The sequence below is a fragment of the Solenopsis invicta genome, chromosome 4 (genome assembly GCF_016802725.1).
Source record: "Solenopsis invicta isolate M01_SB chromosome 4, UNIL_Sinv_3.0, whole genome shotgun sequence".
Classification (NCBI taxonomy): Eukaryota; Metazoa; Arthropoda; class Insecta; order Hymenoptera; family Formicidae; genus Solenopsis; species Solenopsis invicta.
In genome coordinates this window covers 18255274-18269906 of record NC_052667.1, presented here as the reverse complement: position 1 = coordinate 18269906, position 14633 = coordinate 18255274, and the positions used below count along the sequence as shown (strand labels likewise).

Genomic DNA, 14633 nt, shown 5'->3' with positions numbered 1-14633 from the left:
GAGAAATAGCTGATGATCTTAACATATCGTTTGGCTCATGCCAATCAATTTTAACGGATGTTTTGGGTATGACATGTGTGTCAGCGAAATTCGTTCCAAAACTGCTTAATTTTGATCAGAAGCAGCGTCGCATGAACATCGCCCAAGACATGTTGAACGACGTCAATGATGATCCTGATCTGCTCAAAAGAGTTATAACTGGTGACGAAACATGGATATATGGTTATGACGTCGAAACCAAAGCCCAATCATCCCAGTGGAAGAGCCCAGGAGAGCCAAGACCGAAAAAGGCACGCCAAGTTCGTTCGAATGTGAAGTTTTTGCTCACAGTTTTCTTTGATTACCGTGGCGTTGTGCATCAAGAATTCCTATCACAAGGTCGTACGGTAAACGAGGAGTATTACCTTGAGGTTATGCGGCGTTTGCGTGAATCAATAAGAAAAAAACGTCCGGAAGTGTGGAAAGAAAATTCATGGATTCTGCACCATGATAATGCACCTGCGCACACGTCATTACTAGTGAGTACTTTTTTAGCCAAAAACAATACTATCATCATGCCTCAGCCACCGTATTCACCAGACTTGGCCCCCTGCGACTTTTTCCTCTTCCCAAAATTGAAAAGGCCTATGAAAGGACGAAGATTTGCGACGATTGAGGAGATTAAGGCTGCATCGCTGGAGGAGCTCAAGGCAATACCCAAAAGTGCATTTCAGAAATGTTTTGACAACTGGAAAAAGCACTGGCACAAATGCATTGTATCAGAGGGGGATTATTTTGAAGGGGATAACATAATTTTGGATGAATAAATGAATATTTTTTTATAAAAATGAAAAGTCACCTTACTTTTTGATCACACCTCGGATATAGGGATACATAGGTGTAGTCTCTCGAACATTACACTTTTTTTAAGTGTTTGTGTTATTATTGACGCGTTTTTTTTTAAGTAATATTCCTAATAGTAGGCTTAGTGATGAATTATATAATCCTTTCAATACTCAGATAGTAACATATCCAGACCTAACAACTACAGTGAATCATGGAGCACTCCATACCCAAAATTAAGCTTTATGTGGAAATTCACACCCAAAAAATCCAAGAATTGGATTAAAAATCAACTGTGAATTTTTCAACATAATGCAAAAACAACTGAATAATTATACTATATATTCATAGAATGCAGCAAAAGATATAGGATATAACTTGAACAATTGAAGTAATAAATAAATTATTCAGCAGAAACCACAAAACATTGCAATTCGTAATTGTAAAAAAAGAAACGGCAACAAAGAGTAAAAATAAATAAAAAATAAAAAATAGTCGTCACTTTGTATTCTCTTCCCTTTCGTCAGCTAAAAATTCCACATCCACAGTAGGCCTATTCTGTAACTTCTTAGCAACAATTCGGTATCGTTACAGTGTCGTTGCGCAAATATTATACATGGTAGAAAAGCTACGCAACGACACGTAACAATATCCCTAATTGACGTTAAGAGTTACTATACTACAGGCGAGATAAGTTGACGGGCCCGAACGTATCTATATCATTGTTGTCAGTTATAATATATAAAAACGAGAGTGATAACTTGAATAGATTAAAAAAACAAACGTAATAGCTTAGATTTGAATTATATAATAGAAATATTTTTGTTTTTCTAAATGCTTTATAAGTGAAAATATATTTCACTTAAAACGGTTAAAAAAACAAATGCCAATTTTTATAAAAAATTTATAAAAAACAAAAAATTCTATCTTAAACGAATCTCTATTTCCTCTTAGGCACCTCGCTACATACAATATGTTAATTGCAAAGTTTTTGCATGTTCTCGTTTACAAAAAATTCTTAAAATTAAACTAAATGCTCTTCTTATTCTACTTATTTTTAATTACATATTTAAGATTACATAAATCATCAATAGAATAGGCTTACTAGGAATACTATTTTTAAAAAATGGGTTAACAATATATCACAAATAATGTGCAAATCTATTGGAAATGTATGAGTGTTATTACAATCCTAAGTGCCGATCGGCATTTATTGTTAGACGTTTACGGAGCGGAGGTAAAAAGAATCCTAATTAAAATTTTCACTTTTATATGTCAAGTGTAAAAAGCCAAAATTTTAATTAAGAGCTTTAGCAATAAAAGGAAGGTACTCGAGTCAACATTTTATGTTTAGAAACTTGGTAATCTATAAAAATTTCCGCGCAGGTAAGCACGAAGAATCTCAGAGCCCCAGCAAATTCATAAAGATTCATATTTGTAAAAGTGACAATCGTTCTCATCGTAAAAATGACATTGCAAACCAGGGAGGTTAAGGAATAAAAAGCAAGTTCATTACGATAATCCGGCGTTAAAAATAACTTTTATATCATCCGGTCGCAAATGAAGTATTATTTTATGAGTTATACAGATGTAAAGTCTGTTACGGTAAAGTTTGAACTTCGTTGAAAGTGAAAACTCATTATAACTCATAAAATAATGTTCCATATGCTAACGAATGACTTAAAAGTTATTTCTAGCGCCAGTTTATCGTTAATAAACTTGCTCTCTTTCCCTGACCTTCTTGGTTTACAATTTCATTTTTATAGTGAAGAGTATAACTTTTACAAATATGAATCATTATAAACCTTGTTGTAATTCTAACATTCTTTGTGCTTACCTGTGTAGAAATTTTTATAAATTACTATATTTCTGAACATAAAATTGAGTATCTTCCTTTTATTGGTAAATTAACGATTTACGAATCCGCAAACCGAGATATTGAATATGATTCAGGTTAGGAAACCTGTCAATCGGCAACTATAAATGCGGTCATGATGCATCACATAGGCGCATGTCGCGTGTATGTACGGCTATGTAAGTGAGCGCCACTCTATGTCAAAAAGATAAAAAAAGACATCGCTAAAAAAGGCGACGTTTCTTACATAAAAATTTCGAGACCTAAACTTTGCGTCGCGATATCTCCGCTCGTACGGCACGGACAGAAAAAATAAAAACACTTTTATTATGCAATTTACCCCAAGCTATCGATTGAGACTACTCGAGATTTGATCTGAAAATATATGCAGAATTAGTGAAATCGTATTATGTAAAAAAAACCATAATTTTATTTTAGAAAACAACTTTTTTAAAAACCAATTTTTTCAAAAACTGATTTTGCTAAATTTATTTATTTTTCTTTATAGCATATAATTTTCCGGAAAATTTTTTCTAAAATGTTTTATTTTCAAGATATATATATATATATATATATATATATATATATATATATATATATATATATATATATATACAGGGTGTTTCAGACCATCCGTACACCCCTTTTCTCTTCGCAGGATTAGGACCAATCAAAAATATGTTCAGACGAAAGTTGTAGGGTTGTAGGTTTCAAAAGATCTATTCAATGATCTTATCAGTTTGACCTTGGATGGCGTCGCCAAGGTCAGATCGAAATCACATTAAGTTTTTTAAATGAAACACCCTATTTTTGATTCCAGAATCTAATAGCTGGTGTCAAGACCTTTCCAAAACACTACAAGAAAGTTTATTTTCGTTGACTACTTTCCGAGTTGTGCGGCTTGAAAGTTACACTACCGCCAACACCATGTAAATAACAATATAAAATCACGCGTTACGCAGAAAGCCGTGCAGCCGACACAAAGAAAGTAAACACGCGAGCCGGGCCAACAAAAACAGATCATGAAAAATCGTGAAAGTTAGCTGTCGCGACCGTAGATAGTCACATACATATGTATGTCATAATATTATGTAATTACATTATTACTTTAACGGTAGCACACGAGCAATAACGAGCGCGGCTTTCTGCGTAACGATGTCTAACTCGTGATTTTATACATATTGTTATTTGCATAGGATGTAGTAGAGATGTATTCACCACAACGCTATTGTGACTCAACTCAACACGAGTGACAATAACTCTCTCAAACTTGTCACCTACGTCTTCAATAACCGTCATATCAGTATCAATCGCGCAACAAAAATCCGACCCTCTTTATTAGTCTAGGTTTATTTAGCCATGTCCTATTCCAATGAAGAAGCATATGATATGCTGCTAATTTTAGGTGAGTGTCGAGGTACATTCATTGCAGCGGAAAGATTGTGGCGGGAACGTTATCCTGATCGGACTCCTCACTCGCGAAATGTTTTTTCACGTTTGGCTAAACGAATCAAAATTAAAGGTGTCGTTCAGCCTCAACATAACAAAGGTACACAAATTCGTCGTCCGATTATGGATGAAAGAACAGTGGAAATTCTTGCATCGACAGAATTGAACCCTTATGATTCTTTAAGACGACGAGAACAAGATTCTGGTGTTAGTAAAATCAGTGTTTGGCGCATTCTAAAAAATAACAAATTTCACCCTTACAGAATGTCTGTTCATCAAGCGTTGAATTATAACGATATTAGACAGAGACTTGTATTTTGCAACTTTATAAGACAGCAACCACTTGATTTCCACTTGAAAATTTTATTTTCTGACGAATGTACACTTAAAAGTGATGGATCTGTTAATACTTGGAACTCTCGTTATTGGGCACAAAATAATCCTCACTGGTTGAGAGAAGTAGATCATCAAACCATTTGGAAAGTCAATGTTTGGTGTGGAATTATTGGAAGTCAAATCATAGGTCCTGTTTTCTTTGACGAAAATCTAAACGGTGATAGATATTCCGCCTTGATAATGACAGATCTTCCTGTCTTACTAGAAAATATTCCTCTGCAATTGCGCCTGAACATGTGGTTCCAACAAGATGCATGTCCGTCTCATACATCGAGAGTTGCTCGTGCGGCATTAAATACTATGTTCCCCGACAAGTGGATAGGCAAATACGGTCCAATCAATTATCCACCCCGATCACCAGATCTCACCGTCCTTGATTATTATTTCTGGGGAAGGATAAAAAACTTGGTCTATCATGAACGTCCGACTACGAGGGATAATATGATTCGTAGAATAAGTGAAGCAATTCGATCCTTACGTGCCGAGGAAATTCTTCGAGCAACCAATGATTTTCAAAATAGAGTTGATGCTTGCATCGCAGAGAATGGTGCTCACTTTGAACATTTAGTCGCTTAACAAAACATACACTCATTCATTCCCGAACGTGAGAGGCAAGAGGACTCACGTGAATCAAGCACCCCAAACGTGAGAGGCAAGGGGACTCACGTGAATCAAGCACCCCAAACGTGAGAGGCAAGGGGACTCACGTGAATCAAGCACCCCAAACGTGAGAGGCAAGGGGACTCACGTGAATCAAGCACCCCAAACGTGAGAGGCAAGGGGACTCACGTGAATCAAGCACCCCAAACGTGAGAGGCAAGGGGACTCACGTGAATCAAGCACCCCAATGGGATGAAATTCTCGTCACGTCCACGTCGTTCATTCTGGATAATGCTAAGCACGGGAAAATGCATACAGTCAATCTGGACATGATTGATCATCAAACATAATCAATCCAGTTAATAAACAAAAGCAGAGTACATAAAACTTTGACTCCCCTTTTCCTCCCCCATACACATACGCATGCACGTATGCACACACCCACACACAAGATTAAATCCGACTAAGTAACCACCACATGGTACATCTTGAGTAATGCTGATGCTGGCGGTAGTGTAACTTTCAAGCCGCACAACTCGGAAAGTAGTCAACGAAAATAAACATTCTTATAGTGTTTTGGAAAGGTCTTGACACCAGCTATTAGATTCTGGAATCAAAAATAGGGTGTTCCAATTAAAAAACTTAATGTGATTTCGATCTGACCTTGGCGACGCCATCCAAGGTCAAACTGATAAGATCATTGAATAGATCTTTTGAAACCCTACAACTTTCGTCTGAACATATTTTTGATTGGTCCTAATCCTGCGAAGAAAAAAGGGGTGTACGGGTGGTCTGAAACACCCTGTGTATATATATATATATATATATATATATATATATATATATATATATATGTATATATATATATATATATAGGGAAACTTCCAACTGACTGGCTTAAATCAACATTCGTCATCATCCCGAAGAAACAAGGAGCTGTAGTGATTATTGTCTAATAAGTCTGATGAGCCACATGCTAAAGATCTTTCTGCGGATAATCCACGCTCGCATTAGAGCCAAATATGAAATAGATATGGATCCGTCACAGTTTGGTTTCCGAAAGGCCTTTAGAACGCGGGAAGCGCTGTTCGCGGTTGACGTTCTTCTGCAAAAGTGCAGAGATCACAGCAGAGATGTGTACGCATGCTTTATCGATTATGAGAAAGCATTCGACAGAGTGCGAAAAGCTCATACAACTGCTATGTGAGGCTGGATTGGATAGTAAAGACGTTCAAATTATAAAAAAATCTGTATTGGCGTCAGAAGGCGGAGGTAAAGTTTGGGGATGTGAGTTCATTGGAATTAGAGATACAGAGTTGTATATTATCACCTTTGCTATTCAACCTTTATTCGGACAAAATCTTTAAAGAAACTGTAGACGGCCTTGATGTAGGAGTCAAAGTTAATGGTGTTCAAATAAACACCATAAAATACGCTGACGACACTGTCATTCTTGCAGACAGCATAGAAGACCTCCAAACACTTCAAAATCTCAAAGACCGGCCAGCGATCGGGTCTAAACATTAACATCAAAAAAACAAAACTTATGATCTTTAGCCGCCAAGAGAGTAATGTCGTCCGTCTACACCTCGACAACAAACAGATTGAACAGGTAAACATGTTCAAATACCTTGGGTGTATTATTACTAAGGATCTAGATCCCAATCACAAAATTAATGTCGTATAGAACACACGCGTACGACCTTTCTCAAAATGAAAACGCTGCGACGACAACCATAACCTCAAGCTCCGACAGAGGCTGGTAAAAAGTTATGTCTGGTCCACCCTTCTACATGGGGTGGAGGCATGGACTCTAAAAATAGGCACGATGGACCGGCTAGAGCTGTGGATACACAGACGCATGCTTACAATTTCCTGGGTAGATCAAGTGACGAACAATAAGATCCTGCGCAGAGCCAATACTAAACACGAGCTTCTAAACACAGTTAAGAGTAGAAAGATAGCATACCTCGGTCATATATTGAGAGAAAACAGATACCAACTTCTGCAACTGATTCTTAAAAGCAGGATTGAGGGTCATCGAGAGATTGGAAGAAAGCAGCTTTCCTTCGTAATATAAGAATCTGGACTGGTATTCGGAACGCGGGTGATCTATTCCGGGTGGCAGAAATAGGGAGGAGCTTGCCAAAATGATCACCAACGTCTAGGGGACCGAGCAGGGCACATAAAGAAGAATATATTTATTGTACCATTCAGCTTTCGCCAAGAAGCGGAACTTGATTTACAAAATCTCCTTATCTTCATTCATCCTTCCACACTTTCTCTACTCTCCCTCTACCCTACTCCATTCATTTCTTCCACCATATTTTCTAGAAACATCGAGTCTCTTCATGCGCATGTGTCTACATTATTTATATCTTCTTATATACATACGCGCCTCTCCATTCGAATACTATACACTACTCAGAAACAAAAAATAAAAAAACAAAAAACACGCAGGTAACATGCATAGAATACATATTGTACTAATGAATACATAACATAACAATTATATAAAATACATAAAACATGTCACAAACAAATACACCTATCAACACCCCTCCCCTTGCTTCTCCTTTTCCTCTTCCGCCTTCCTACTTTTACACTTTTCCTTTTCCCTCTAGAATTTAACTAATACCTTCTCCTTCCTTTCATCTAAACTATCGTTTTCTAACTTACTTATCCTTTCCTCCACGCTTTCTCCTAACTCCTAAAACCAGTCTTTTGTTATTTTGCATTCTCCCGCAAAATGCACTAAACTATCTTTTCCCATCTCGCAGAAAACGCTATTCCTTTCTTCCTCTTTTAATCAATATTTATTCTCTACCTCCATATTCCCACATCTCAATCTCATCAACGCTCTTATTCCTTACTCATTTTTCCTTTTTCTCACTTCGCTTTCCTTTAAGTAACTAGGTGTCCTGTTCCCATCCATGAACATTTTATATCTCTTATTATACTTAGCCTCTCTAATTCTACGCTCCTCCTCCTGTCGTTGTACATCCCTCTCTCTTTCCCTAAATTTTTTAATTAAATCTCTCTCTATCCCTGGCATACAATCTATTGCTACAACCCCTCAGCCATTTCTATTATAATATTTTTCCCTCTTTCTTCCATATAAATCTTTCCATCCATCCTTCTTTTTTTCCAACTAGCACACTTTTACCCATCTCTCCTCTCATATCTCTTCAATCTTTTCTTCATATCTTCTCGCTCTAATACTCCATTCTACTTTTCGCTTGTCCAACCCTAATTCTCGCGTAATCAAATATCTTCGTGTACAAAAATCTATTTTGAACATCCATCTTATATAATCTAGTGAAATCTTCTCTAATTCCTTTCTTTCCTCCCACCCCCATAATTCCATTCCATAAGACATTACACTTTCCACTAAATAACATCCATCTCTTTATGAAATCCTCCCTAGATCCTTTCTCCTAATCCCCATACCATATTAGCTGCCATTCTTTCTTTTCTCCTTAATTTCTTTATATCATCATAATCTTCTCTCCTATTAAAATTAAAACCAAGATATTTGAATGTTTGCACCTCCTCGATTTCTTTCTTTCCCATTTCCTTTTCTTTTCCCTTCCATCTTTATTGAACACCATCATTTTCAATTTATCTGTATTCAGCTTCCTTTCTCTTAAAAACCCTCCTAAAGTTTCCATCATGTCACCCATAGCCTCCCTATTTTTCGCTAGTAATACTAAATCGTCTTATTTTCAAGATATTTAATCATTTTAATTTAATATTTAGACCGTCGGCATTGGATCTATTGTAATTCCCTTAAAAAGTTTTTAAAATATTGCACTTATATCTTAGATATAACCTACATAATGAAAGATCTGACATAGCATCTATATTCAAAATAACATATTGGTCCCATTACTGGCATATTCAAAATCAAATTCTAAGACGATTTTTTCTTTGACAAAAATTTGTCTAAAGCATTGTTTTCAAATTATAAGAAGAATTAGTTAGCGTATGACGGGTCGGATACAAGTGGTAGACAGGGACGGCGCGACTCGACTTTTACACGCAAGTGTTTCTGTGAAGCGCCTGCTACGCTCAAATGACTGATAACAGTACATACCCAGACAACACATTCCTATTTAAACTTTCTCTCTCCGTCTCTGGCTGTCCGTCTCCCCTCCTATCTCCCCCTCCCCCTTCTCTCTCATTGCTAAAAATTATACGAAAGAAGAAACATGCTGCAAATGCGCAAGGAATCATAGCTCGCGTGTTTGCACAGCGACGGAGAGCAAATGTGTGAATTGTATGTTCAAAAATAGAACATACAATCTAAAAATAAATAATGAACATGAAACCATCAGTCAAGAATGTCCGACTTTTAAGAAGGCGTTACAGGAAGAAAAGAGAAGAGCAGGTTGAGAGGATACAAAATAGCAACTACAGAAGAAAGAAGAAATAATTATGTATACAAATGCGCAGAGCTTACCAGCGCACATAGACGAACTGCAACATCAGGTTATGAAGAGGATAAATCCTGTGATGATAGCGACGTCGGAAACCAGGCTGATTAGTGAGATAGAAGACAGTGAAGTAAATGTGCCGGATTACACTGTAGTTAGATGTGATGGCGAAAATAGGAAGGGGGAGTTATTATATATATAAGAGACGATATTAGATATGAAGTAGTATTAATAAAAAAGTTAGAATCAAATTGTTGGTGTGCTGCAATAGAAATGAAAGAAAAACTATATAAAGGAGTGATAATGGTAATATATCACTCACCAAGCGCATCGCACGGGGATTTCATGAGATTTTTTGAGGATATAATAGAAAAATTAATAATAAAGGGAGAATGCATGGTAATAGGAGATTTTAAATAGATCTTATGACGGACTCGTTTTACGCGAAGAAATCGCAAAAAACAATGTTAAGCTTAGGTATGAAACAGTATGTGAACGAACCAACAAGAGTTACAAAAGACAGTCACAATTATAAATTTAATTTTCTCTAATAATAATAAAATAGTACAAGTAATTCATGAACCTAAGATTACGGACCATGCGTAGCTGAAAGTAGAGTTGAATGTGAGTAAAATTGAAATACAGGGAATTTAGTGCTAGAAATTACAAAGAGTTCGATGAAGATGAATTTGTTATATTAGTAAAAAAACAAATTACAGGAAAGTCAGAGATGGCAATGTACATGTATGAGTGTGAGTGAAAGAGCGAAAAAATTTGTTAATAGTATAGTAGATGTGTTAGATGTAATGGCACCGAAGAAAAAATTTAGAACTCCAAAAGTATGAGGGGAAAAAATGGTTCTCAAATGCAATAAAAGAGGCTGCGGATAGGAGGGATGAAGTATATAAGAAAGCATTGTATGACAATACCGAACAAAATTGGTCACAGTATAAAATTGAAAGAAATGGAGTAGTAAAATTAATAAGGGAAAAAAAGAAAGAATATTACGAAAATATGATAGATCTTAATAAAGAAAATTCTTCGACTATGTAAAAACCCTAGAAAGAAGTAATTAAGGGCTACCTAGTAGGTGTAAAAGAAGTAGGAAATATAGATTTTGAGATTTTAGGCCAGAGCAAAAAGTGCAATATAACTGATAAATTTAATTTATATTATATACAAAGTATTAATAAACTCTATAAAGGTAGATAGATCCGGCAGTAATATAATTGAATATTGGATGAATATAAATAAGAAAACTATATTATCAAAAACAAAGGAATTATAGAAAGTTTTTAGGTTGTTATACTAGAGCAGCTAGAAGTCATTATGGGATTACCAAAAAAGAAAGGAAGATAACTAGTGATATATTAAAGACAATGTTTTCTGTAATAAAAAAAGAATTTGCGATTTTAATAAACAATTCTTTAAGAGATGGTCACTATCCGGAAGGTTAGAAAACCTCTACCATAATACCGATCCCAAAGATAGATAAAACGGAAAAAGCAAGCAAATAAAAGTTTATTAATGTTACCAATATATGAGAAAATGCTAGAATTAGTAGTAAAAGAACAACTTGAAACATACTTGGAAACAAACGGTATTATAACAGAACATCAGATGAGGTTTAGAAAATATTATTCGTGTAAAACAGCAATTCAATCTGTCATAAACTAATGGAAATTAATAGTAAACAAAGGAAAAATGGAGTAATCTTCATGGATCTTAAGAGAACGTTTGAAACAATAGATAAAGATTGTTAAAAAAAATGTATCAATACGGAATTAGAAGAATGGCTTTAGAGTGGTTCAAATCATACTTAAATAATAGGAAACAACAGGTGCAATTCAATCAGATATGGTCTAAATTATTGACTATAGAATATGGAGTGCCACAAAGTTCAGTACTAGGACCTTTGCTATTTATAGTATATATAAATGATATAATTGAAGTCTGTCCAAAAGGGTGCAATATAAAAATGTTTGCCGACGTCACACTTATATATGTAAGTAAAAAAAGTAGTGCGGATGTAAAGATAAAAATAAATACAGCTTTTAATGTAATCGAACAATGGATGAATATAAATAAGTTAAAAATAAATGCAGATAAAACAAAATATATGATAAAAGTATTAGAAAAGAATTAAGAGGTAATACTGCGGTAAAGTATCTGGATGGAATTGAAATAGAGCGTGTAGCACGAAATATTTAGGTATAATTTTAGACGATAGATTTAGATTTCAAGACCACTGCAATTATGTACTTAAAAAAAATAGGAAAAAAAACTAGCTTTTTAAATAGAATAGGTAGCTTTGTATCAGCATACACTAGATGTATTGTGTACAAGTCCATCATAGCGCCTCATTTCGAGTACTGTACTACACTATTAGTTGGGATGGGTGAAATGCAATTGAATAAACGTCAGATAGCTCAAAACCAAGAGTAATTCTGCATGAAAGTAATTCTGCAATGCAATAGATTTACCAAAATTGAACACATGCTACAGGCGATACAGTTCATGTCTATAAAACAACAGTTGTGTTCTAACGTTAATGTATTTATCTTTAAAATATTAAATGTCATGGCTTCGGTGGCGTTAAATAATAAACTAGAAATAGTAGGAAAGCAATACGATAAACAAATAAGGCAGACAAGAAACTTAGTAGTAATTTTTCGTAAAACTGAAGTGCTCAAAAAAGCCTTTTTTTTATAAAGGTATAAAAATGTATAATTCTTTACCCACGGTGATTAAGAAATGTAGAGAACTAGTAGCGTTTAAGAGATTGTTAAAAGAATATATATATATATACATATATATATATATATAGAAAAGTTAATGTTAGTATATAGTTAATGTATAATAATGTATAGTAATTGTGTACAAGAAATAGCTGTGAAAGCTAAATAAGTCAATCAATCAATCAAAACATCTAAACTAAACAATTATTAACAATAAATATTTTTATTTTTAAATACTACTTTTACACATTTTAAATTAATAATTTTTAAATTTAAATTTTATGTATCAGAAGCATTACAATCAGCCAAATAAAGGCATCGACATCAGCAGCATATGTATGCAAGAGAACAAAACAATATAAACTGAGATTTTATTTAAAATTTGTTTCATTTAAATTTAACTTTTTTTAATTTTAATTTTCCATTTAAAAACTTTTATATTATCAAATTTTTTAAATTATTGTATTAAAAAATAAAAATGCATATTGTACAAGAATACGTGATTTGATTTTGTTACAGCCTTTAATCTATTATACTCATATGCGCGCGCACGCACACACACATAATGGATTTTTTCCACATAACATTTCATTTATATATAATATAGGAAATATGTACATATGTAATGTTACCATTTAATATTATCATTTGTATAGTAACAATACATACACACACACACACGCACACGCACACGCACGCACGCACGCACACACACACACACACACACACACACACACACACACACACACACACACACACACACACACACACACACACACACAATATATGTATAATTACTTACGAATAATAGCGTAAAACCACATATTATATGTATTTATTTGCCATTATATAATATATACGTATAAATAAAATGTGTTATTTTGGAAAATAATAATCCAGAAAATATTTGGCGGGTAGATGTCCAGCAAATCACGCGCAAAAATGATACCTACAGTGCAAACAAAACCTTGTCCTAATGTACCGACATATAAGTAACAAATCGCTAGTATATTATGTGTGATGCTTGCACATACGAGGTGTGGCAGAAAAGTAATAAGACTGATTCTTTTGCAACAATTTTATTTTATTTTTATACATCAATGTTATCCTTCTCAAAGTAGTTTTCTTGGAAAGCTATATATTGGCGAAGTTGTTTTCTGTCTTCGTAACACTGCTGGAAGGCTTCAACTGAAATCATCTTCAGCTCCTCGGTTACGCTTTGGTTATCGATAGTACCAAGATGACGTCCTTTTATGTGGTTTTTTAATCTTGGGGAACAAAAAAAGTCACACGGAGATCCGACGAATAGGGAGGGGGCTGAGGAACCACAGAAATCCCTTTTTTCTCTTTTTTGACGAAAAAAGGGATTTCTGTGGTTCCTCAGCCCCCCTATTCGCCGGATCTTCGTGTGACTTTTTTTGTTCCCCAAGATAAAAAAACCACATAAAAGGACGATCTTGATACTATCGATAACCAAAAGAGCGTAACCGAGAAGCTGAAGGTGATTCTAGTTGAGGTCTTCCAGCAGTACTACGAAGACTGGAAATAACGCCTCCGCCGATGTATAGCTGCCTAAGGAAACTACTTTAAGAGAGATAACATTGATGTATAAAAATAAAATAAAATTGTTGCAAAAAAATCAGTCTCATTACTTTTCTGTCACACCTCGTATTACATGTATATCGCATGCACATACTGTTGGCATATTGTTTGCATAATATATATGCGTATTGTTTGTTCATTTAACATGCATCTCACATGTTTATGACAAGAGTATTACGAGCAAAGTTTGCTGGCAACTTGTTACTTATATAACAACGTACTAGATCAAGGTTTTGCTTACGTTGTAGAAACCACTTTTGCATGTGATTTGCTAGACATTTACCAGTAAAATAGTTTCTAGGTATTCATATTAAAACAACAAACAATTGATAATAAGACTACTAAGAGTCAGCACGGGTATACATGCGCAATCAAATTTACTAATGTAATCTTATAAATTATTTATTCAACTCAAACAAAATAACAAAAATCAAACGTACATTTCGACTCACTTTGGGGTCATCTTCAGCGAATTAATGTATACACTCAAACGTTTATCGTTCCGTAACAACGCTTGCTCATAGTCTCAAGTAGGAATGTATACTAACTGTTTAAATCAAGTCGCTCGGATTCTACACCTTACTTTAACGTCACATTAAAAGTCAAGCGGTCAAGAATACAAATAATAAATAAATACACGGCGATTCAACTATTACAAATAAAAATAAGTAAAAAATTGTATATCATTCTGGAGAATATAATTCTATTACAATTTTTTTAACCTTTAAACACACC

The 14633-nt window shown here is 34.6% G+C and overlaps 1 protein-coding gene across 6 annotated transcripts in view; it reads right to left on the bottom strand.

The window, feature by feature from the left end:
• Positions 1–14633, bottom strand: part of LOC105205307 (protein cereblon) — a 70404-nt gene that overhangs the window by 41896 nt on the left and 13875 nt on the right. Inside the window, exon 1 of one of the 6 annotated variants that reach the window (XM_039447719.1) lies at positions 9585–12953. The exons of the other annotated variants lie outside the window; for them this stretch is intronic. Coding sequence (XP_039303653.1) covers positions 9585–9594 — 10 coding nt within the window. The 5' untranslated portion in view covers positions 9595–12953. Of the gene's footprint in view, positions 1–9584; positions 12954–14633 lie in introns of those variants that run through there. 6 annotated transcript variants of the gene reach the window in all.